The sequence below is a fragment of the Pseudorca crassidens genome, chromosome 1 (genome assembly GCF_039906515.1).
Source record: "Pseudorca crassidens isolate mPseCra1 chromosome 1, mPseCra1.hap1, whole genome shotgun sequence".
Taxonomy (NCBI): Eukaryota; Metazoa; Chordata; class Mammalia; order Artiodactyla; family Delphinidae; genus Pseudorca; species Pseudorca crassidens.
Genome location: NC_090296.1, coordinates 5,767,482 through 5,784,779, shown reverse-complemented (window position 1 = coordinate 5,784,779; position 17,298 = coordinate 5,767,482). Strand labels below are relative to the sequence as shown.

Here is a 17,298-nt window from a genome sequence, read left to right as displayed (position 1 = left end):
TGGTATTTGCACAACTGTCCCTACTTGTCATTCACATCTCAGCTTAAATATCCCTACCTGAGAGGGGCCTTTCCTGTTAACCTCTTTTAAGTTCAGTAGCTCCTCCCCCATCACTCTGGTACTTTGCCCTATTTTACCATCTTTTTCTTATTTATTATCTTACTTCCTTCATTAGAATATGAAACTGAAGGCTTTAGCTTTTCACACAGAAATTTGTTGAGGGAATGCAAGGATAGTTTTCAATAACCTGGTACAGATACTTAGAGAGTGCTTATTGGGTGAGAGGGATTGATGTAGACAGGAATGAAGAAGTAATTACCAGTAAACTCCTACTTCTGAACAGTGGGAGACTGAAAAATGGATTGTGATTGTGTTTGCTTAATCGTGGAATGATTTTTTTGGATAGCTTTTACTTTATTTTATTTTTTTAACATCTTTATTGCAGTATAATTGCTTTACAATGGTGTGTTAGTTTCTGCTTTATAACAAAGTGTATCAGTTATACATACACATATGTTCCCATATCTCTTCACTCTTATGTTTCCCTCCCTCCCACCCTCCCTAGCCCATCCCTCTAGGTGGTCACAAAGCACCGAGCTGATCTCCCTGTGCCATGCGGCTGCTTCCTACTAGCTATCTGTTGTACATTTGGTAGTGTGTATATGTCCATGCCACTCTCTCGCTTTGTCACAGCTTACCCTTCCCCCTCCCCATATCCTCAAGTCCATTCTCTAGTAGGTCTGTCTCTTTATTCCTGCCTTACCCCTAGGTTCTTCATGACCTTTTTTTTTTTTCCTTAGATTCCATATATATGTGTTAGCATACAGTATTTGTTTTTCTCTTTCTGACTTACTTTACTCTGTATGACAGACTCTAGGTCCATCCACCTCACTACAAATAACTCAATTTCATTTCTTTTTATGGCTGAGTAATATTCCATTGTATGTATGTACCGCATCTTCTTTATCCATTCATCTGTTACTGGACACTTAGGTTGCTCCCATGTCCTGGCTATTGTAAATAGAGCTGCAATGAACATTTTGGTACATGACTCTTTTTGAATTATGGTTTTCTCAGGTTATATGCCCAGTAGTGGGATTGCTGGGTCGTATGGTCTTTCTATTTGTAGTTTTTTAAGGAACCTCCATACTGTTTTCCATAGTGGCTGTACCAATTCACATTCCCACCAACAGTGCAAGAGTGTTCCCTTTTCTCCACACCCTCTCCAGCATTTATTGTTTCTAGATTTTTTGATGATGGCCATTCTGACTGGAGTGAGGTGATATCTCATTGTAGCTTTGATTTGCATTTCTCTAATGATTAATGATGTTGAGCATTCTTTCATGTGTTTGTTGGCAGTCTGTATATCTTCTTTGGAGAAATGTCTAGATCCTTTTTGACCCTACTCCTAGAGAAATGGAAATAAAAACAAAAATAAACAAATGGGACCGAATGAGACTTAAAAGCTTTTGCCCAGCAAAGGAAATCATAAACAAGACCAACAGACAACCCTCAGAATGGGAGAAAAGATTTGCAAATGAAGCAACTGACAAAGGATTAATCTCCAAAATTTACAAGCAGCTCATGCAGCTCAATAACAAAAAAACCAACAACCCAATCCAAAAATGGGCAGAAGACCTAAATAGACATTGCTCCAAAGATAGCTTTTACTTTAAATAGAATTCTCAACATGGAGGCAAGGGATGTCTTTAAAACTTTTGTTTTGAAGTTAAATAGTTCAGGTGACATGTAGTTTGGGGGGAGGAGTTACTGGAGCAGGACTCACACGTTCCCTGTGCTTTCAACGAGGTGAGGGTTTTGTGTGGTTTTAAATTTTTGAAAGGTTAATTCAACTGGAATAAAAGCACATTCAGTGCATTCAGCACATCTCTGACAAAGAAATCTGTGCCTAAGATTGTGCTCTGCCTTGTGAAGGCTTAGAAAGGACTGAAAACAAAGGTCACTGCTAGTGGGCTCCCCACCGATTCAAAATAGGAGAGTTCAGAGCCGGTGGTTCCATATCGTGGCGGATTTCTCTTGACGCTGTATTTGCATAGCAAGCATGTTGTTTCACCTGGAATGTCTGTACATTTCTTTTTTTTTAATATTTATTTATTTATTTGGCCGCACCGGGTCTTAGTTGTGGCGTGCGGGGTCTTCAGTTGCAGCATGCATGCGGGATCTAGTTCCCCAACCAGGGATCGAACCTGGGCCCCCTGCATTGGGAGCGCGGAGTCTTAAGCACTGGACCGCCAGGGAAGGCCCTGTCCATACATTTCTGATGGAGGTTGTGAGGGGCTAAACCCCTCAGGTCTCCTGTCACCAGCCCCCTTAGACACTGTCCCCAGTGACTCTCACCTGGTCAGAGGCCTAAGACACGTGATGGACAGATATTACTCCTCAGTACAAGACTTTCGTACAGTATGTGAGATTTTTAAAATAATAGCTGTTGATTGTCACAGGAATCGCTGAGTTTTAGAGCTTATTGTCGGCTGGCTTGGTCAGGAGGGCGCTCAATGGGATTTGGCAACATGCGGTAATATTAGCCACCGTGGCGTGCGGTTAACGTGTGCCAGCACTTCCTCTCCCCAGCATCCCACACGCACGCTGTCATCCCCGTTCTGAGATTAGAGACTGAGGCTTAGATGGGAGCGAGTTTTCCCGAGGCTTCTCAGGCAGGTAGTAGCACTGGGTTCAGAACCCCAGTCTCCATAACCTCTGTGGAGAGGAGGCGGGGAGACCCCCGCGTCCGGGTCCCGGGTTGGCAGGGTGGGAAGTGGGTGGAGGCGGGAAGGCCCGGCTGGGGTGCCGAGACTCCATTCTGCAGTGAGGAGGAGTTGTGGGTTTTCCCTGGGAGGTGCTGGGGTGGGTGACTGTGCCGGAAGGGGTCAGATGGCAGGGTGATCAGGAGCTGGGGTGCGACCAGGAAGGCCACTGAGCACACTCTCGAGTGTCTCTTGTTAGGCTCATCCCCCTGCTCAGTGGAACATCTGCGGCCAGGCCGTGAGGACAGAGTCGGATTTTCAGTCTTGTCTGTAGCTGGTTTCCCTTTATGTTCCCTCCCGCTTGGTCTGTATGCAGCACAGCCGCAAGTGTACGGGCCCGTGCATGTCAGAGCGTTCCTGCTCATGTGATGGGAATGCTAGTCTCTGCTCAGATGCCCAGTCCTTGTTTTGTTGCACATACATCATGGCTGTGCAAACCTAAAAACCTAACCTAAAAAAGTGGCAGAGGGGCTTCCCTGGTGGCACAGTGGTTGAGAGTCTGCCTGCCGATGCAGGGGACACGGGTTCGTGCCCCGGTCTGGGAAGATCCCACATGCCGCAGAGCAGCTGGGCCCGTGAGCCATGGCCACTGAGCCTGCGCGTCCGGAGCCTGTGCTCCGCAACGGGAGAGGCCACAACAGTGAGAGGCCCGCGTACTGCAAAAAAAAAAAAAAAAAAAAAAAAGTGGCAGAGGAAACACTGGTTGTGATGCCTCAAACCCATGGGACCTCAGGGCCTGGAACTCATAGACTGTCATTCTCTAAAGGAGCTGGATGAGGATTCAGCGCCAACAATTAAATCATGACTCCACTTCCTTGGGAAATTGACCATCTCACGTGGAAAGCCATGTTGCGGCAAGCTGAGCGTGTGCACCTTAAGCTAAGGAAGGACACCGGTTTCAAACATCCTTCTCATGTGGCTTTCCAAGATTGTCCCAGGTTTGGGAACACCTCCTGTCACCCACCGTGCTTCTGCTCCGTTATCCCCACGCCTGTTTTTCTGCGGAAGCCTCGGGCAGCCTGCACGGCCAGTACAGGCAGCAGGTCAGTAGTGGGACCTGATGGGACAGCCGGGCCCAGTCAGGAGGCTTCTGTTCATAGGATGAGACCGGGAAGAGGAAGTGAGTCCAGAGTGACAAGGGTGAGCGTGATGACGTGTAGCTCGGAGAGGCCTCAAAAGGTCAGTGGTGATGGGGCTGCCAGGTCATCTAGGCCTGGTGTTGCCAGGCTGACTCTGGTCCTGACCCTGGTGGAGGGAGGGGAAAGCCCGGTAGCAGGTAGTCTGGGGCTCTTCCATTTTTATCAGTTTTGTGTTCATATCAGTTTCATGTTCCAAGTAAGTGGCATTTAAAAAAACAAAAGCCTAAAAAATTACTGTCTGGTTGTTCCTTCGTGTTACAAAGGGAGCGTAAGTCACAGAGTAGGAGCATGCTTTGTCACTGGTGGATGGCCTGGGATCACTCTTTTTTAAAGCACTGTATGGTCACAGAAGTGCCACTTAGAGGGGAGTGGAGTGGCCAGGAGTCCCTGTTCCTGACACTGTGGTGTTATTAGTTATCAAGTGGCCAGGTGCGATTGCCCAGCCTCTGAAGCACACTCCTTCCCAATCTGGTCCGAAGGCCATGTCAACTCAGGTTTTCCTACTTCCTGGGGCAGCTGAACCACCTTTTCAGCCCTTAGCGGTCTCTTGTCTGGCTGTGAAATCTGGGGATTAGCCAGGGCCAGCTGGATGAAGGAACCTCAAAGGTTTGCCATGTCCCAGCCCTGTCTCAGGGCCACGGCTGCCTGACAGTCTGTGGAATAAGTCCTCTTAGGGAGGTAGCCTGAGGCAGTTGGGTCTGTGGCGTTGGAACCCCAAGCAGGCACAGGGGTTAAAAACTTTGGCATTAAACCTAACCAGGTGCAGGCGGGACTTCCCTGGTGGTCCCGTGGTTAAGACTCCACGCTCCCTATGTAGGGGACCTGGGTTTGATCCCTGGTCAGGGAACTAGATCCTGCATGCGTGCCACAACTAAAAATCTCTCATGCCGCAACTAAGACCCGGCACAGCCAAATAAATAAACCTACCCGGGTGCAAGTCATTGCTCTGCCACTTCATAGCCATATGATCTTGGGCAAGTTACTTAACCACTGTGGCCTCTGTTCTCTTATTAGTAGATTGGGGAATCTCATAAAATTATGTCTCAAATACACTTGGTGCTAGGATTTGGCGATTTTTCACCATTTCTATCAACTCTACTAGGACCTTAAAAGAATTGCCCTGAAAGGTATAACCAGCTCTCCAAGAGGAGATTCTTGAGTCGCCGGTGGAAACCAGGCGTGAAGTCCAAAGGTTCTCTAACCCACCAGGCCTCATCACCGCGCTGGACCTTCCTGGCGGCCATGGTAGAGCACATCTGGCAGTTCTCACCGTGCCCAGTCTCTGGGGGTTAAGGCCCCTGCTACCCCCCCATGCCTTGCAAAGAGTACCGGGAATGTAGGTTTTGACCTTCATTAGACCAACCAACAGATCCGTCGAGTCATTGTGGGGTGTCTGCTGTTTACTACCCCCGCCCTCAAGGGTGGGAAGGATGGGCAGTGGGTGCTCGGTCTGGTGTCTCCTTTCCCTCGAGAAGCTTGCCCCTACCCCATCCATCTGTGACTCTAACCAGGTAGTTTAATAAATTAAAACATCATATCATTTTATTTGGTATGGGTAAATTGTTCTTCCTAAGACTTGGATAAACTCTACTGCTTTTTTTTTTTAAAGGACTTAGGACAGTGATTTTATCTGCATATCCATTTATCTTGTATTCCTGTCCTGAGAATCACAGGACAGAAATACCTTGCCCCTCTTCCCCCTGGGAAAAAAATTAAATGAGCTCCTGTGAACAGACAGAACTTCAGTGCCAGGGTGGCCTCACATAGAGAAGAGCCGTCCCAGCGCTGTCAGCGAGAGACCACCTTGTGAAGTAATGAAGACAGTGAAGAACATCTCTGTAACTCTACATGCTTGTAAAGAACTTTCACAAGTCCTGCCTTGTCGGGTCCTTGGGCAGGATCCGCATTCTTCCCGTTTTACATACAGGGAGTCTCAGGCTGCCGGTGATCACAGAGTTAGCAGGTGGCAGGTCTGGGACTTAAACTTGGGTTATTTAGTGACTCTGCCTCTCCTGCGTTTTCTGATCTATCACAGTGCGGCCAGGAAGCTGCCACCCCTAGAGGGTCTCGGCAGAGGCTGTCAGGAATACTGTGGAAGGCATCTGGGCCGGCGTAGTTGATGACTGCTGTGTGGTTTGAGGGACAGAGGACTCCCCAGAGTATCCTGCTCACCAGTCAGTCGCCTCAGTTGGCCGTCATCACTTCATTACTTTAAAGAGGAGCTCCTTCATCCTGAGCACCTTTGTGTGAATACACACATGCCCTAGCTTGCTTTTGCTCCCTGATAGAAAGCTGCGGAGGTTCGCTCAGCAAACCTTTACTAACTCCTCCCTGTCAAGCTCTCTACCGGGCCCTGGGAATACAGACATTAACTTCACACAGACCTCCCTCAAGGGCCTCATAGATGTGGGGTGGGCAGGGTGCTGTAATGCAGCGCAGTTGACAGCAGAGAGAGCAGCTGACCATCCTGCGGATGGGTCAGGCCCCTGGGGACGGAGCAGCCCAGGGAACAATGGGGGCCACGTGGAAGGGTGCAGCCCATGTGGGGAGCAAGAAATAATCTGGGCTAGTTGGCCTGGGGACCAGAGGACAGAGGGCCTGGCTTATTTTGGGAACTGAGAGTGTCTAGCTGAATTTTGGGGGCTGTGAAAAGTTTTAATGGAAGAAAGTTGGAGAAATAAGACTTTGTGTGTTGCGCTGAGACATTTTTACTCAATCCCGTGACCACCGAGGAACTAAGGGTTGAAATAGGTGGACATCAAAGTCAGACTGAGAACAATTGTTCTGGTAGATTGTTAGAGAAGGGACGGAACAAGGAAGACCAGTTACTAATGCAGGAGACTACGAGGGAAATGCTGAAGGCGAGAGCTGAGGCAGTGGGTCTGGGAGTGGGGCAGGGTCAGATTCAAAGAAACCTTCCTGAGGTAGAATCAGAGTCAGTGACCGGTGTGAGGGAGAGCAGAAAAGTCAAGAGTGACTCGCCGGTTTTTATTTGAGATCTGCCTGCCTTATTTTATAAAGATTTGCAATCCAGATGCTACGGTTCTCCTTAATGGCAACTTTCAGAGCACAACCTCAGCTCACTTGGCAAATCTGGCCAGCTCGGGCTTTACAAGCAGGGAAACATTCCTCTTTTTTTGGCTGACGTCTCGTTTCCTTTTTCTTAACTTCTGTTCTGAAATTATTACAGCAGTTTTTGTACTTCAAGGAATTGGAGGCTGGTACATATTAGGTACTCAATAAATGAATAATCAGATAAATGAGGTCACGCATCCTGGTTGACTTACAGGGTGATGTTCGTGGTAAAGTGCCGGGCATAAAATGTGAATTCTGTCATTCCAGAGCAGCTTGTGCATTTGTGCTAAAATAATGTTTGATAGTGGAAGGGTAAAATACAGAATTCTGAAGAATTTCCGGTAGCACGCAGCCCGGTATCAGTCTCCTCTGCGTTCGCTGCCCACGGTGGTCATCGTACCTGACCCTGAGCACAGCGGCGGCCGCGGGGAGGTGACCCAGCAGCGCGCGGGGGAACAGATCGCGCTCTGGTGCCTTTACACTCTTGCCCCCCACCCCATCCCCCGTATGGTTCTTGCTGGGGGGGCGTGTGTTGTGTGATTTCCCCAGGATCCCAGGCGTGCCTGGGGTTCCACTTCTTGCCCGGGACTGACCCAGCTCCCAGCGTGGAGCCTCAGCATTCGCTGCGTTAATCAGACTTGCTGGAATGATCACGTGGTCCTCTAGCTGCCTGCCTGTCAGCTGCTGCTCGTCAGCAGCTGGCTGGCTGGAGGCTGCAGGCCCGTCTGCAGAAAGCCTTCTACTTCAGAATATGGGGGGTCGGGGGGTGCAAACCCGCCTCTTTCTTCTGCACTTTGCACCATCTGACTGACTAAACGGTTGTCCTCCGAACCAGAAAGGCTACCAGGCAGTATAAGGAAATTGTCTCTGACTAGGTCATGTTTGCATTTGAAGAATTCAGGTATGTTCTGGGTTTTCTACATCAGTCTGCCGCTGGGTTTTTGTTCTCGCTAGGTTTTTGCTGTGTAATGACAGCTTAGGCTCTGGCTCGTTCTCACAAAAGAAGGGTTCTTTTCTGTGGCGGGGTTTCTCCCGGTCACGGGGGCGGGAGGCGCGGAGGTGGTACCAGTCCAGGCTGTTTACTGCAGGACAGATGCAGCGTGGGTAATTGGTTTGATCGTGTGTGAATGTGCCGAGGACCCCACCTTGTGCCTCATCTGAGCTGTGCTGTTGCTGGTGTAGAGGTATGAATACAGAATAGGAACTGCTTATCCAGAAGGAGTCTCTTGCTGCCTTTTGTTTTTCTTCCTTTGTCAAACTCATGGAGCCTGACTGCTCTTTTAAAAAACGCTAAGTGTAGCGGTGAAGGTGAAAATCCTGCAAGTCTGTCTGCTTAGTCAAGATCTGATCTGGGCTCTGATTTTGCTCGTTGTGAATAGTGATCTCGCGGCTGGGCGGTTTTCTGGGAAGTACCCTCATGATGTTTTGTTAACAGGGTCCTTCTTTGCTTTCGTCAGCTTTTCAGCTGCTGTAATTATTAATGCTCCAGATTGAGTCTTTTGTGAATCTTATGCCTTCTCTTTCCTCCATCTCTCCTCCCTGGGTATGAATGTAGGGGCGGGGGGTGCTCCAGAAGAGATAGTCTCTAAGAAATGAAAATAAAGGAGCTGGGATGGGAGGGTTACCGGCTCGTTCTTGTGCAGGTCTCCACCTCTTCGGAGCGTACGGAAGACAGTGTGTCTGTTTCTAACCTCTGACAGCTCATTTCTCAGATGGAATTTTTGTGTATTTTAGAACTGAACGAAAATACCATATTGATGGGCGAAGAAGTGATTGTGTGGGAACCTCCACAGGCCTTTTTCGTTCCCTCCAAATGTTGCTGCAATAGACATGAAAATGATAGTAGAATTACCAGCTTTCATTACTTGTAAGAGGAAACTAGAGACCTTTTGATCAAAATCAAGGGAGAGGATGAGAGCATTATCAGCTTTCCACAAGGAAAAGCAGGGCTACGGAGGTTGTTCCCGCCCTTTCTATAAACTTGGGGCTTTGGATCCAGGAAGTTACCCTTTGTTTAAGAGCGTGCCTCTGCATTATTTCTAATGGACTGGGTTTGTGAAAAGAACATTCTTTCCACGTGGCAACGTGCTCGGATGACATGGGGTGACACCGTGACCAGAACTTACAGTTTTAGGATAGCTCCATTAGATAACTAACAAGAATTTATTTAATGCCTGGCATGTAACAGTAGATAGGTCCTTAGGGAATGAATCGTGAGTCTTGGGTTCTAATCCGAGTTTCAGAATTGGCTTTCCTGATCCTTGTGAGAGTTACGGAAGAGCTTTGTACATCGTAGAAAGTAGTACGATGGTGAGGCTCAGATTTTATTGCTAGCATTTGTTTGAGATGGAGTAAGTCTTGGCTTCTGCCTCGAACAAGCTTGGAGCCTTTCGTTGCATTTTGTAGTCAGCGGGGAGGGATGCATATCAACAAACCCACTCCCACCGTGGTGGCACCTAGTCCCGGAGCCAAGAGCTGGGTCTGATGAGGTGGAAGGGGGTTGAGTTAAAGGCCACTGCTCTGCTGAGCTGAGAAAGTGGGGAAGTCTGTTACCCTTCAAGTTTCTGCCTAAGCTGGCCCTGAAGAATTTCGCTGAGTATGATTGCATTTTATGACGGCTGCACGGGGGCCAGACCAGGTGGCTTTCTTCTTTAGTCATGGGGCCTATGCACATGGGGGCCAGGTGATTGTGGTGGGGCAACGCTGCACTCGAGAGGAGCTTAGCTTAGCTTTTTAGTTTAGGTCAGGTCGGTCCTGAAGCTATAGCACGCAGCAGAATCACCCGGAGGGCTCATGAAAACCCACCCCCAGAGTTTCAGATCTAGCAGGTCTGGAATGGGGCGTCAGGATCTGTGTGTCCGATAAGTTCCCAGGTTTTCTGATGCTGCAGTTCTGGGGACCAGACTTTGAGAACCACTGGCTTGGGGAAAGCAGACGTTGTTGTTGTTGTCGTTGAGGTGGGAAGTCTGAGGCAGAGGCGAGGAGGGAGGTACAGGGAGGAGCCAGAAGCTGCAGTTCAGGTACGGGCAGGTGGGCCAAGGCGGGGGTGCAGGCGTGAGGGGGGCACGCTCGTGGGGCGGCGGTGGAAGGGAACACTGGGACGAGAACCAGGGGACTTGCTTTATAATCCTCGTTCTGCCGTGTGCTCCTTTGTGGGCTTGGCCAGCCTCTTCATCGTTCTGAAGTCTCAATTTTCTCAACTGAAAATGGGGATAGTTGTTCTTGCCAAGAAAGTGTATAATACTGTTAGAATTAAATGAGATAACATAAACTTACTTAATAAATTATAGCACTCTTTCTACATGAGTATAAAGGGAGAAGAGGACCCTGGGGGTCTCCATCAGGTTATCTGGACACAGCCCTCCGTACACACACCCAACTCCAAGAGCGCAAGGGCCACGTTCATTTTAAAAGGAAGTCTGATTGACAGACACGTTTACCTGCCGTTACTCCCTATTGGACTCTGAGTTCCAATGTGGTCTGTCAATCCTGTCTTTTTAACTTTGTCTCCTTAGTGCCTAAAACTGCTTGACACACAGTAAGGCCTTAGTAAGTGGCGGACGCAGTTCATTTTCACGAGGACTTAATAAGGAAGAAAAGGCAAGCAAGCTCTCTGGCTAGCTCGGCGCAGGCCTGGGATAGTACCATGGTGCCCGCCGAGTGTGCTGGTTCAGAAGAGCATGTCGAAAGCTGACATCTGACCTCCTGAGAAAAATGTGAAGTGTCCTCAGCACACCCCCATGGCAGGAGTGCCAGAGAACTGCGAGCACATTTCACGAGGAATCTCCGCGATGCCCTCACTCTAGAATGGGCTGCTGATCGTTGTGACGTGCCGGGGCCCAGGGCCCAAGCCTGGAGCGCTGCAGGGTCCCGAGAGCTTGAGAGACCGGGCCGGCATTTTCCAGCTGGTTAGAGGGTTTCTACCTTCCACTGACTGCAAGACTGTTTTGTCCTAACACGAGGCCAGCTCTTCTAGCTGGCTGTGCTGGGAGACACACTGCATTTGTGTTTTTGCTTTAAAAAAAAAAAACTTCTTAGGCGAGATGTGTGCTGAACTGATAGTTTAAGTCAACATTTACCTGTTAACTGCACACCACAGAGGCTATCCTCTGAGCCCTGCTGGAGACAACTTTGTGGCATACTGTAGTTTTTCCTCCACCTCTAGACCCAGAATAATGACTGCATCCTCTTACAGACCCTGGAATAAAGAGTTTGAAATGTGATTTTCGGCTTCATAATCCCTCAAGTGAGAATGGAACCCAAATCAGAAACCGCTGTTTCTCAGAACTCCTGCCACTTATTCTGATTTATTTCCAGAAGGAATGTGATATATCAACTCCAGTATTTAAAATCCACAGTTGGAGGGTTTCCCCGGTGGCGCAGTGGTTGAGAGTCCGCCTGTCGATGCAGGGGACACGGGTTCGTGCCCCGGTCCGGGAAGATCCCACATGCCGCGGAGCGGCTGGGCCCGTGAGCCATGGCCGCTGAGCCTGCGCGTCCGGAGTCTGTGCTCCGCGACAGGAGAGGCCACGACAGTGAGAGGCCCGCGTACTGAAAAAAAAAAAAAGTGGCATCAGGGAAGACCTGAAGTTCGCACACGAGGAGAGCCCCACCACCCCGTTCGAGTGTCCAGAGCCCAAGCCAGCTTAGTCCCTCTCGTTTCCCAGGGTCCTGTAACCCCTTGAAGAAACAGATATTTAGGTACAGTGACTTGCACACGGTGGTGAGGAAATAAATCTCAGATCAACAGGAGGTGGAAACTGGGCTGGGCAGGGAAAGGAAAGGTACAGAAACTTGATCACTGAGTACCTACTGTGTACCAGACACTGCTAGCTGCTTTGCCCCTGGTAACTTTAACCCACATAAAAATGAAAACAGAGGCTCAGAGACATGGGACTGTCCCCAAACCTCCAATCCATAAATAATGTTAAGTGAGTGAAGGAAATGAGAACAGAGGCTCAAAGGGGTGAGGTAATTTCCCTGAAGTCACCCAGCGGTTATGGGGATCTGGTCAACTTCAGTTCAGTCCTTCTTTCTCTGATACTCTGGGCCTAGAATGCCATCCTATGAATTGACCTTGTGTCTTCCAGCCAGCACAGCCTTTCTGAGTCTCTCCTCTGGGCCCAGAGCCTGTCGTAGCTCCAGGCACTTGGCTCACCTCCCTGACTGTGGGAAAAGATGAGGAATAGAAGAGGAATATTCTGCCCCCAAGGGTAGAACAGACTGACCCCTCCTCCTAGCTCCCAGGGCTCTAGTGATGTAGCGATGTATCAATAGTACTTACTGTAGTGCAATTGTGTAACAATCCGTTTCTTTCACATCCTTCTACCCTACTAAAGTATGAGCTCTTGGAGGCCAGGAGGCATTATCTAGTCATCTTACCTCACTACCAACTATTAGCCTAGTGTCAGCTCTAGGAGGGATTAGTAAGTGTCTGACTATTAAATGTCTACACTACTGATATTGTGGGCATTAGAATAACTTTAATTGAATAAGTCACAGTCCCTAACTGCGGGGAGCTTACCGTCACGCTGTCTGATCCCCCAGGGCTATTAGTATGCACAGCCACGTGGGTCTTTAGTAGGGGGTGGTAGGGGCACCTGGTTGGAGTACATGGGCGGAGGGTGGAGGGTTGAGGGAGAGAAAAGTAGAGCAGCAGAGAGGGAAGGACAGACAAGTTTCATTGACTTGACAGTTTCGCCGAGTGTTTGTCTAGCCACAAGCAAAACTTATTTTGCGAAACAGATAATTTAGCTGTAGGGTGGCCACGCAGGTATATTTAAAAATACCAGTCTATTCTCCATTATTAAGTGTTACAGTTGTTGAGTTTCACTCAAAGCGAAGCAGTGTTGTGGAACCAGACTCTCCTGCAGTTCATACAATATAAATTTAAAAGCTGGGACCTTGAAGAAGTCACTTTATCTCTCTTTACCTCTCTTAGAGGAAAAGGGCTATTTTGAGGATAACATATAGGAAAGAAGTGTATGAATTATAAAACTTTGCTATAAATGTTTGCATTTTATATTTTGGAATCAGTTCATAGTTGACCGGTTCAGGTGCTGCTTTATAAAACAATTTTTGTTTCCATCTCCCATTTCTCTTTGCTTAGCATTCTGGTCTCTTATGTAGAAAACAAAGCAAAACTGAACTAAGAGGAAAGAATTTTAACTGGACTCATTACCGAGAGGAATAAGCCCCAGAATAGGACACAAGCTTGGGTCTGTGTAACTCTTGCTAGTTACTTAGGATGGTTGCAGAAGAGTCTCCCAACTGTGCAGGTGTGTCCTTTTGGAGGTGGGAGGGCCTTTTTGCTATTAGGATAGCCCTTCATCCAACAGACCACTTCCTGAACATCAGTAGAAAATGCAAATATGTGTCATCCTTGGTCCTGCCCTCAGGGAATTACTGTCCCCGAGAAGGTGCTGAACCAACACCAAAAGCATGGCGTGGGGGTGGCCAAAGACAAAAGGAAACCAGGGAAAACCAGGGGAAGTTCCACAGGGGTCCGGATAAGGTGCCTGGGCTGGGAGGAGGATCTGGTTTTTCTGTTGTGGAAGTTAGGGAGACTTGCGGGCCGGGCCGGGCCGTCTCTTGGAGCGAGTCTTAGAGAAGCATAGGATTTGAGTGGGTGAAAATAAAGGGAAGGGCTGTTGGCAGCAGTGCAGGAGCTGAGGCCCAGGGAGCCGGGAGCCAGGGGCAGTGTGCTCTTAGCCATATTTTGGCTGGTAAAACCTGAGGAGAAGGGACTTCTTCTCACTCTTTTCAGAGTAACCCAACCTGGTTGTCTTTTCCTCATGACGGTCACTTCTCTCTGCCCTGAAGGTCACTATTCTGCAGAGGCACACATTTTTCACCTTTAGGGAACATGTAAGTATTCGTGGGAAACGCATGTTTTGCAGTGCTGGCTTGTTACTTTGCACAAGTTACCTAAGTTCTTCGTGGTTTAGTCTGCCTGTCTGTAAGATGGGGGTATTACTTACCTCCCAGAGCTACTGTGTTGATTAAATGAGATTACTTATATAAAGCATCTGGCAGGGTTCCTGGCACTTAGTAGATACTCAGTAAATTAATTCCTTTAATTTACCTTAAGCAGCAGAGCATTTAATTCAGACCCTCATCCTGGATTAGAAATTACACAGGAGCCAGGAAGGAGACCTGACACACTCTTAAGGGTGGGGAGCACCTCTGATCTCCCCGTTTCCTTGGCATTCAGACTCAGAATGCCAGCAGTCAGTCCGTGGAAGATAATCCTGTTTGCTGCTGAAATGTTTATGACACAGTGAACTGACTGTGGTGTGACTAATCAGCTGAGAGCCTGGATCTCGGCTTGGTTGGCACACAGATTCACTGGGCTGAGAGATTAATTAAGTTCCCTGAAGTTGACATAACTGGGACGCTGCCGCTTTCTGCCTAATCATGATAACATAGCCAGAGCCCACCATCAAGTGTCAACATTGTCCCAGTGCCTCCCTGGTTAGTCCGTGGCCCGTTCCTCATTGTTCTGTATTCCTCCGGGTCATATCTCTTTATCTCCAGAGACTGACATGAGCAGTAGATGTCTGTTGAACTGACATGGGCCGCACTGGACAGGTTCGGTGTGTGAGCCCTCCTTTGGGGGGAAGCAGAGTGAATTACGGGGGGGAACTCTGTGGAGAGCACCATTCCACCCAGCGGGCGCTGTTGTGGATGTGGCGTAGTATATCCTGGAGCAGCTCTGCTGGGCCTCAGGAGAAGCCACTGGAGACCTCAACTGGGGGATCCCCCGTAATGGTTCCCTACTGGGAGGGTGCACTGAAACCTGACACAGGTGCCCAGGTCGCACCTCAAACCCACCGAGTCCAGGTATTCAGAGGTGGAGTCCAGGCGTGTCCATTTTTTTTTTCAAGGCTCCGCTGATGACACACCTCCCTAGCTGGAGTGTGTGGGGAGAACCTGAGCTTGGGAACCTGAAAGCCCTAGGTTCTAATGATACTGTGTTACCTTAGATATGCCACTTAACTTCACTGGGATGTAGTTGGTCCACCTGGAAAATACAAATAATAATTTATGTGGTTCAGAGAGAACAAGATGACGGCCATGCGGGAGTGCGGGAAAGTCAGGAGCCCTGGATAATGAAAGGCGCTGTCACACGTGCTTTCAAGTTCAGCTGGCGCCTCCTGCGGCAGATTGAACCCAGGTGTGTTGAGTGTGGGGGCCTCGTACAGACACACACTGGGTCTAGAACTGACGGCCTGCTGGTTTGTGGTCTGTTGGGTTTGGTAACTGGTCATGTGGCTCTCGAGTTCATCCTGAACCCGGTTACAAGTGAGTGGGATTGTTTTCACTCCAGTCAGCCACTTCAGGGCCTGCCCGACGCCAGGACGGATCTCGCTGTGCGTCTTTGAGACTAGCTTGGCCTCCGTCTTCCTCAGCACGAGGGCTGGAGGAGAGAAAAGGCAGCCTGCGTTTACTTGTGGAGGCACTGGAGAAAACTGGAAACGGGGAGCCCTTCCGTCCCTGAGATCACCCCTATGCCCCTGGAGCACAGGGTCATTGGAAAGAGAACCCAGAGCAGGAAGGTGGGTGTCCCTCCGGGGCTCCCTCCAGGGTATTCAGAAGCTCTGTCCTTCCTGTTTCACTGTGTGCCGTGGATCAGAAGCTGTGTATTGAGTCAAGATAGAGCCTTCTCAGGACAGATGGGGAGATGGGTAAAACTATGTGGTTGGATATACGTTTATGAACAGGACATCAAGCAAACTGTATGATTTAAAGAAGTGTTTGTACTCAGTGATGAAATTCCTTTTCCTGGAGAGAGGATGCTTTCATAGTCGAATGAACCCTGGAGCACTTCCAAAGCCAGAGTGAAGACTGTGTATTTTCCTTATTCACCAACTTGCTGAAGAGTTGAGGGCATTAGAGATTCCTAAGGTAGAGGAAGGCAGATATGTTTTGCTACAGTTGATAAAACTGTTTGTTTTCCTGGTCTTGGTTGGGGCATTATGATAATCAGGTTCCTGTGGTGATTCGAAGTGTGAATCAACTCACCCCGCCCTGACTGAAAACTTAAATACAGCCTGCCTCAAAGAAAGGTGGGCAATGCGGGGAACAAGTCCTAGTATTGGGGGGACGGCCCTTTACCAAGTTGCAGTAGAACTCTGTCCACCACCAGTGCAGCTCCCCTTTGTCTTCTGCGAATGAAGCCGTCTGTGGCCTGACTGCGTCCTCTCTCTTAAAGCTTAACTCCCAGGAATCTTCCCTCTGCTCCAAAAAACGGATTTAGTCACAGATCTGCACGTGCCACTTTGCTTCCCCGTCTCTAAACTGAAACCACAGAACGCGTTTCAAGAATTCAGCGAGAGGCAGAGTGACAGGTAAGCAAAGAGTTTATTAGTAAGTATAGGATGCTTGTGAGAGATACAAGCGGGCAGGCAAGGGAGTGCCGCCCCCAGAACTTAGTGGGCTACGGTTTATAATCGAAGGAGAAGTGGGGCGGGGGAGAAGACCACCTTCGTCTTCACTCTTAAGCAGACGTCAGGCCTCCACCATCAGCTCCTCCTCCACGGCGGGTGGGGGAGTTCTCTTGCCCCTACACTGGCGAACTGGGACTGTCATGGAGCCATGGAAACGAGCAAAACGGCGGTAACATACACTGAAATGCAGTAAACCGTCTCAGGTTTCAGTGTAATGTCACCTTTTCCTCACATTTTTGTTTTTCGTGTGTGTAGAGGAGCATGTCCTAGGATTCACTAACTTCCTGGCCTCACTGGGCAGGATGTGGGCCTCATTCCACCATTATTTTAGTGTTTTGGGGGGGCATGTCTCATGCTTCTGTTGCATGGTTTTGTTGCTAAGCAAGCCCGTTCGGTTTTGTGGTTAAGCAAACCTGCTTTCTTGACTGATCATTAACTCACAGGATTCGCCCATACCTTTTTCTTTACTTAAGATTCCCTAGTGCAATTAACTGTTTAATCACCAACTTTATCCCTTTACTCTTTTCCTGTCAAAACCGTTGTTTTCTTCCCATGAAACCCTTCGAAACCCAGGACTGCACACGCTACCTTCAGGAGCCTTTTCTGACCTCTGTCGCCCAAATACGTTCTCCTTTCACTGAACTCCCATAGAGCACTCAAGCTGTATAACACATAATCTAATACTTAACGTTTCTCAGTCTGATTTTCCTGACTAGACTGAGGGATACTTGAAGGCAGAAGCAGGGTTTGATGCATCTTCATCCCATCTGTCCCACTTGAGCAGAGCTGGATGCAGCCTGGCTTCTCGGCACTTTTTATTTGCTCATTTTTATGACTTATTTAAAACCCTCTGCCATATGCCAGTCATTG

The 17,298-nt window shown here is 48.8% G+C and overlaps 1 protein-coding gene across 4 annotated transcripts in view; it reads left to right on the top strand.

The window, feature by feature from the left end:
- The window catches only part of EVL (Enah/Vasp-like), a 164,183-nt gene that overhangs the window by 32,851 nt on the left and 114,034 nt on the right, over positions 1-17,298 (top strand). Inside the window, exons 1-2 of one of the 4 annotated variants that reach the window (XM_067725950.1) lie at positions 7,666-7,880; positions 16,194-16,329. The exons of 1 other annotated variant lie outside the window; for it this stretch is intronic. Coding sequence is in view for 2 of the 3 variants with exons in the window: in XM_067725960.1 (XP_067582061.1) it covers positions 7,858-7,880 (23 nt within the window). In the remaining variant the exon portion in view is untranslated. Of the gene's footprint in view, positions 1-7,664; positions 7,881-16,193; positions 16,330-17,298 lie in introns of those variants that run through there. 2 more of the 4 variants (XM_067725960.1, XM_067725924.1) reach the window with 2 other exon arrangements.